The 6,606-nt window shown below is 42.4% G+C and overlaps 1 protein-coding gene across 1 annotated transcript in view; it reads right to left on the bottom strand.

The window, feature by feature from the left end:
• Positions 1–2,211: 2,211 nt before the first annotated feature.
• Positions 2,212–6,606, bottom strand: part of ccn6 (cellular communication network factor 6) — a 182,888-nt gene continuing 178,493 nt past the window's right edge. The window contains exons 4-5 of the mRNA XM_037686047.1: positions 3,477–3,649; positions 2,212–2,514 (exon numbers count right to left, since the gene is read on the bottom strand). Of these exons, the coding sequence (XP_037541975.1) occupies positions 2,233–2,514; positions 3,477–3,649 (455 nt within the window). The 3' untranslated portion in view covers positions 2,212–2,232. The remainder of the gene's footprint in view (positions 2,515–3,476; positions 3,650–6,606) is intronic.

The raw sequence follows: 6,606 nt of genomic DNA, 5'->3' as shown, positions 1-6,606 counted from the left end.
CTGATGCTTTTAAAGCAAACATGTCTTTTTATATTTGTGCTAATAAATGGTAGTCCAGTCTAGACGTGACAAATGCATGGACCAGTTTTTCTGCATCATTTTTAGATAAGATTTAGATTTTATAAGTTTAGACTGAACTATTTCAATGGTTTATTATGTGGGTGTCCAAATACTTCTTTAAAACGTCTTCAGTTGATCCAAAATGCTGCTGCCAGAGTCTTAATTGGAGTTAGTGGGAGAGATCATATTTCTCCAGTTTTAGTTTTTCTCCACTGGCTCCCTGTCAAATCCAGAATAGAATTCAAAATCTTACTTCTAACCTACAAAGCTCTCAACAACCTAGCTCCATCTTATATTACAGATCTTATTGTTCCACATTTTCCTAACAGAGCACTTTGCTCTCAGACTGCAGATTTACTTGTGGTTCCTAGAGTTTCCAGAGGCAGAATGGGAGGAATATCTTTCAGTTACCAGGCTCCTCTCTTGTGGAACCAACTTCCATTTTCTGTCCGTGAAGCTGACACATTATCCAGTTTTAAAACTAGGCTTAAGACTCTCTTCCCCCCCCCCCCCCTTCCCCTTGTCCTGTCCAGCATTGAGACACTCAGAATTATTGTCTGAGTGTCAAGGTGATGCCCAACAGATATAATTTCCCAAGCACAGCATTATGGCTGGCTTTAATGCTCCACTTGCTATATAAATAAAATTTTATTAGAACTTCCTTGGGTTTGTTTCAGATGTAATGGACACAGGGATGAAAAACAAAGAAGTGAACAAATAAACAAAGACTCTCCTTTTTGCTAAATCCCGTAGTTAGGGATGGCTTGGGTTTCCTAAGCTGTCCCTTAGTTATGTTGCTATAGGCTTAGACTGCTGGAGCACAAACTGACCACATTTCTTCACTCTGCTACTGTCTTGACTTACTCTGCTCAAACTGTGTTCATCTGTCTCTCCTTCCTGTCCTCTCAAACCAGCTGGTCAAAGTAGATGGCCGCTTGTCCTAAGCCTGGTTCTGCTGGAGGTTCCTTCCTTTTAAAAGGGAGTTTTTCTTTCCACTGTTGCCATTGTGCCTGGTCTGGATGGGAGACTGCAACAAAGCCGAGATTCAACTTGTTTGCTGGATTCCTTAGATAAACTTTACTAATTGGCTTTTATGTGAATGTTCCTGTAAAGTGCCCTGAGACAACTTTGTTGTGATTTGGCGCTATATAAATAAACTGAATTGAATTGAATAGAGTTTTAAGTTTCTCAAATAGTCATGCTCCTTTGTTTTTTAAATTTAATTTCTTATGTTTATTTTTTCTTTCATTATTTTGTGGAATGTATTTTTGACAACCTACATGAGTTTGTATTTGTATCTTGTTCTGTTTTGTGATGTTAATAATATTCTAGGAAAAAAACCCTGATGAGCTGCATATCTGCAGGTGAGGGGCGTTTACCTTTGGGACAAATTGAGGTTGTCGATTGGTCAGTTGCTGACATGCCTACTGGATTGATTGACAGGTTACGTAGAGGAACTGACTCAGTGCACAAAAAAATAAACCCCGAGAGTTGCAGCAGCCAGCGCCGGGAGGAGCTGGGGCAGCCCAAGCTGGGGCTTGGGGTGACAGTGTAAGTAGGAGAAAACCAGATATTTTGCTTGTGCCCTAACTGTCCTGGGCCCTTAGGAGATCGTGTACCCCTGGGCACTTGCCCAGTTGCCCATATGGTTAATCCGGCCTTGGGCACCAGTTCAGCCACAATCAATCAATCATTCATTCATTTATTCATGAATGGATGGATGACTTTTTTATTTGTTCCTGTTTGTTTTTCTTCCAATAATAAGGGCCGTGTCCACACTAATTTATGGTGAAAAATGGAAGTGGAAATCAAGCTTGAACACATTCTTGGCATGTCACAGTAAATTGTACACACAATTTTATTAACTCATTGGCAAGAACAAGTGTGCATGTTTCTTCTGTCCTTACAGGTAGGTTTAATCATGAAACTACAGTTTATAATAATATACAGTATTTCCTAAAGCCAAAACTTGTAACTATTGGTGTAACTTAAAAACTGTATTTTATCATTATATCAACATTTTTTTTCTTGTTAATTTGGATTTATGTATGTCTTTTTTAATTTGTTTAGGTGTAATGCCAAGGAAAATCTGATTAATATATGAGTATTTCACTCCTTAACCTTTCTGCCAACAGAATGGTGCCTTGTGTTTTTGACAGCCTGAATATTCCCTTACAGCAATCTCAGGTCAGAAAACATGTCACCTGGATCATTGCACTTTCTCTGACATACACATGATATTATCCATTGCATCTTCCACTGTATTTTGAACCCCCCTTTGCAGGAGAAGTTCACTTTGATCATGCGGGACTTGTTGGGGATGCAGCAGCGTTTGTCTGTACAAACACCACAGTACGTAGGTTTGAACTTCTTGGTGCTGGTGCAGCCAGAGAGGGTCAGTTTCTCTGCCTTTTTCGCTTGGAACTTTGGACGGCATGTCTTTCCCTTTGGTGGCTGTATGTGAAAACACTAATTATTATTTTTAGGTCCTGATGAATGCTCAGTAATCTAGGTAGATAAATCTAACAAGGTTGAGTCAGGTCCTCTGGACGGATCCTTCTTTGTTGTTTTCTTTTATCCAAAATACTTCTTTAGTCAGAGGAGCTGCAACAAACTCAGTCTTATAAATAGCACGTTCTCATAGTGGATCAAACAGTTTGCTGGTGACAGCCAAAACCATTTGTTCACATATCCTGATGCATGCTCAGTAATCCAGATAGAAAAATCCAAAAATGTTCAATCTGGTCCTCTGGACATTAAAAAAACAAACAAAAAAACAACAACAAACAAACAAACAAAAAAACAAAACAAAAAAAATATAGAAACGTTTCGTCTCTCGTATGAGAGACGAAACGTTTCTATATTTTTTTGCTTTGTTTTATTTTATTTTATTTTTTTTAATGTGCAGAGGACCAGATTGAACATTTTTTGGATTAAGAAAGTTAAGTTTGGTCCTCTGGACCAGACTTAACTTTTTTGAATATTTGTTCACATGCAAACAGAGGACCATCTGCCTAACCATTGGTCATTAGTGCCCAACCATTGATCATTAGTGCATTGATTGTTAGTGCCAGAACCATTGATTGTTAGTGTCAGAACCATTGATTGTTAGTGCTAGAACCAATGATCATTAGTGCTGGAACCATTTGTTATGGCTGCTTGCTATTCACAGAGTTCACGGAGTGATACTAGCAATAACAGCATTGTAAGAAGGCAACAGTTGAACACTGTTTAATGCTTGGTGAGCTCTCTTCACAAAGACAGCTTCCTTTACTCTTCTCTCAAACCAATGTTCCTCTCTATCAAGGATGTGCACATCTTCATCACTGAAGGTGAAGAGGTCACTTTTTCCTGACTCATCCTTGTTAGATCATATCTTTAAGACTGAGCAACGTAGATTTGAATTGTGTTCTCACCTTAACACTCCTGAGTATGCTTTTCTGACATGGCTGCAGCAGGCACAGGCGGCGGTCTTTCCTCATCTCACATTTGTTGTTGTCGTTGTTGACACGTGTGGAGATGCCCAGGCCACAAGTTTTAGAGCAGGGGCTCCAGGGGGTGGTCTGGATCAAACAGTTCTTCTTCCAGCCTAAAGGAGGGACACTGTTAAGCTTTCAGTATTAAAGTTAAATGGTACTGTGTCAACAAGACCTTAACCCCTGAGTAAATATATGGACAGGGGTAGAACAAAACTTCTTAACACTTTGCTTTGAGTGTCCTGATGCATGCACATTTTGTTTTGAGTTTTGCTCATACTGAAGTAGGGTCCTGTGTGAAAGATAGAAATAATACCTTACCCATTGTTGTTAGCTTTCTGAATATGTCTAAGTTTGGAGAAACCAAGTTCAGTTCAAATGGACTGATGAGCTAACAGCTAGTCTTAAAAGTTAAAACCAAAGCAGCTTTATGCCATTTTAAAAACATCTCCAGTCTTCAGAACTTCATAGTGATTCATGTGAACACTATTTTAACTGTCACCAATTTTGAAATATTGACTTATTGCAGCCTTTCACTTTCTCTGGATGGCATTAATTTGGCCCCCAGTTGTAAATCATCTTCACTTCTGGCGAGCTGATGGACAGCAGCTCCCTCCGGCTTCTCTGCAGTCTTTTATCATCAAACTGACCCGTTTTTCGAACCGGACTAAAGCTGGTCCTCCTTCCAACCGAATTCGGTGTTCAGTGACTCAGAGAGCCGGACGGGACCGTCCAAAAAATATATTTTGGCCCAGGACCGATCGGCCGCTCCCCCCCATCGGTCACTCTGAGCGCACCCTGCCGGCCAGGTGACCCCTCGAGCTGGGGAGTCAACGCACGAAGGTCGGGTGTTTTTTCTCTCTCTCTCTGGACCTCAACAAACTCTTATCTGGTCCTTTGTGGTTCTACCTGGTTCCGACAAATATCGCCAGGTGGTATTTCGCTCGTTTTCTGCTGGACTGGCCCTCGTGGTGTCTCCATAGGTGTGGGGGAAGTGTACCTGTGACCCTCGAATTGGACCAGAACTGAACCGAGGTAGCTGTGGGGAATTCGTCTTCAACAGAGCCGGTCTCAGCTTCAGTGAGCAGCCCGTTACTTTTACCGAAGGACGATCCACCTCCGTGGAGTCGTTGTGTTCACCTAGAGGAGACGCTCCGGTGCTTTGAAGCACCGCCGGACTGGAGCAGAACCGCGCCGCCGGACTGGGCCGCTGGACCGGAGCAGAACCACGCCGCCAGACTGGGCCGCCGGACTGGAGCAGAACTGGGCCAGGGATATCTTCAGCCTCTTCGTCTCTCGTGCTTGGAGCGCCGGAGCCCAACTGGAGCAGAACCGGACCAGACCAGTTGTCGACTTCAGCCTCAGCCTCTCCGGTCAGTCTCGCTTTTCACCGGGGGTGCCCCGTGCTGTCGGGTGCTGAGAAGCGGAGGAGCAGCGTGGAGGAGCAGGGCTGCGTGGTGCTCGAGAGAAGTTCGGAGTTTGTATCGGAGCTGCTGCAGGCCTCCATCCAAACTCACCTGGATAATAATTAATTTTATTCTGGATCACGCTGTTGGCCCCTGTTGACCTGAAACGAGCTTGGATCATGCCTTTCACTTCAGGAGGATTTTCTGTCAGCTCGCTCTGCTATTTGCTGCAAATTATCTGTTTTTGTTTCGGCCTGTTGATTCTGGACCCAGGTTCTGTTTCCCATGGGAGCATCCATCCTTCAATCCATCCATCCATCCATCTTCACTGGGGGGCCGGAGCCCCCCTCAGCCCAACTCAAACTGCAGTTGGGCCAACTCGTCGGGTTTATTTGCCCATTTGAACTGTGACGTTTTATGGTCTGAAACTTTTCTGTATCATTCATATTACTGTCACTATTTTCAGATCTCAGATTATCTGGAGTCACTGAATCTTGTTAATACACCTGAATCTGTCCATCACTGCAACTTTCACTGTTTTTGGGTTCTGAATGATCACGTCTTCATTAATGTTTCTCATGGTTCGATTATGGGGGCTAATTGTCACACTGTTAACTCCTGTAATTACACATCAGTCACAAAAAACTCAAGAAAATGTCTGATAATAATGTTGTTACTGCTCTCAGGGATTCAGCCCAACCTTGGACCCCCCACTAATTATAGCACACCAAATGACTTTAAAAATGCCTCTGGGCTTCATTTTCTGCATGTAAACGCTCGTAGCCTTCTGAAAAAACTGGATGCTTTGAAAATCCTGGTCAGTTCTTCTGGGGCAGATGTTATCTTTATTTCTGAATCCTGGCTGAACAAATCTGTAATGAATAATGACGTGGCAATCAATGGATTTAACATCTACCGCTGTGATCGTCAAAAAAGGGGGGGTGGATTCATTATTTACATTAGAGATTCTCTGGTTTCTAGTCTTGTGTCTTCCAAAACAATTCCAAACCAGTTTGAAGCCTTATCTGTAAATATCACCTTGAATGGAGGCCAGATTTTAACTGTAGTCTGCTGCTATCGCCCCCTCCCACAGCATCACCTGAGGCATTAACTGCCATGATGGAATTTCTTGGTAATTTAAAATTCAAAGAGGTCTTTTTGGCTGGAGATCTCAACATTGATTGGTGTAAGTCGACCCCCCTCTGTGACAAATTCAAGGAATGTTGCTTGTCTCTTAATTTAACCCAAATGATCAATTCTCCCACTAGATTAAATAAAAAACATCCTGAAAATTCCTCCATCTTAGACCTGTTTCTAACTAATATGCCTCACAAATTCCCTGGTACAAGTGTATTTGCTGATCTTTTGAGTGATCACTGTGTGACAGCTGCTTTGAGAGATATTAAACTTCCACCTTCTAAGCCCAGATTAATTCAAAAAAGGGATTTGAAACGTTTTTGTGAACAGTCATTCCTCTGGGATCTGTCTCACTTTGACTGGCATCGTATTCTGTTAACTGATGACGTGAACTCCGCTTGGAACTATTTCCATAATAATTTCATTTATTTCCTGAACATACATGCTCCTTTTCGTCAGTTCAGAATAAAGGGACGAGACAGCCCCTGGTTTACTCCAGAGCTAGCTGACCTCCTGCACAGGAGAGA

The sequence above is a fragment of the Nematolebias whitei genome, chromosome 12, assembly GCF_014905685.2.
Source record: "Nematolebias whitei isolate Nwh7 chromosome 12, NemWhi1, whole genome shotgun sequence".
Lineage (NCBI taxonomy): Eukaryota > Metazoa > Chordata > Actinopteri > Cyprinodontiformes > Rivulidae > Nematolebias > Nematolebias whitei.
This window is presented reverse-complemented; position numbering and strand designations above follow the sequence as displayed.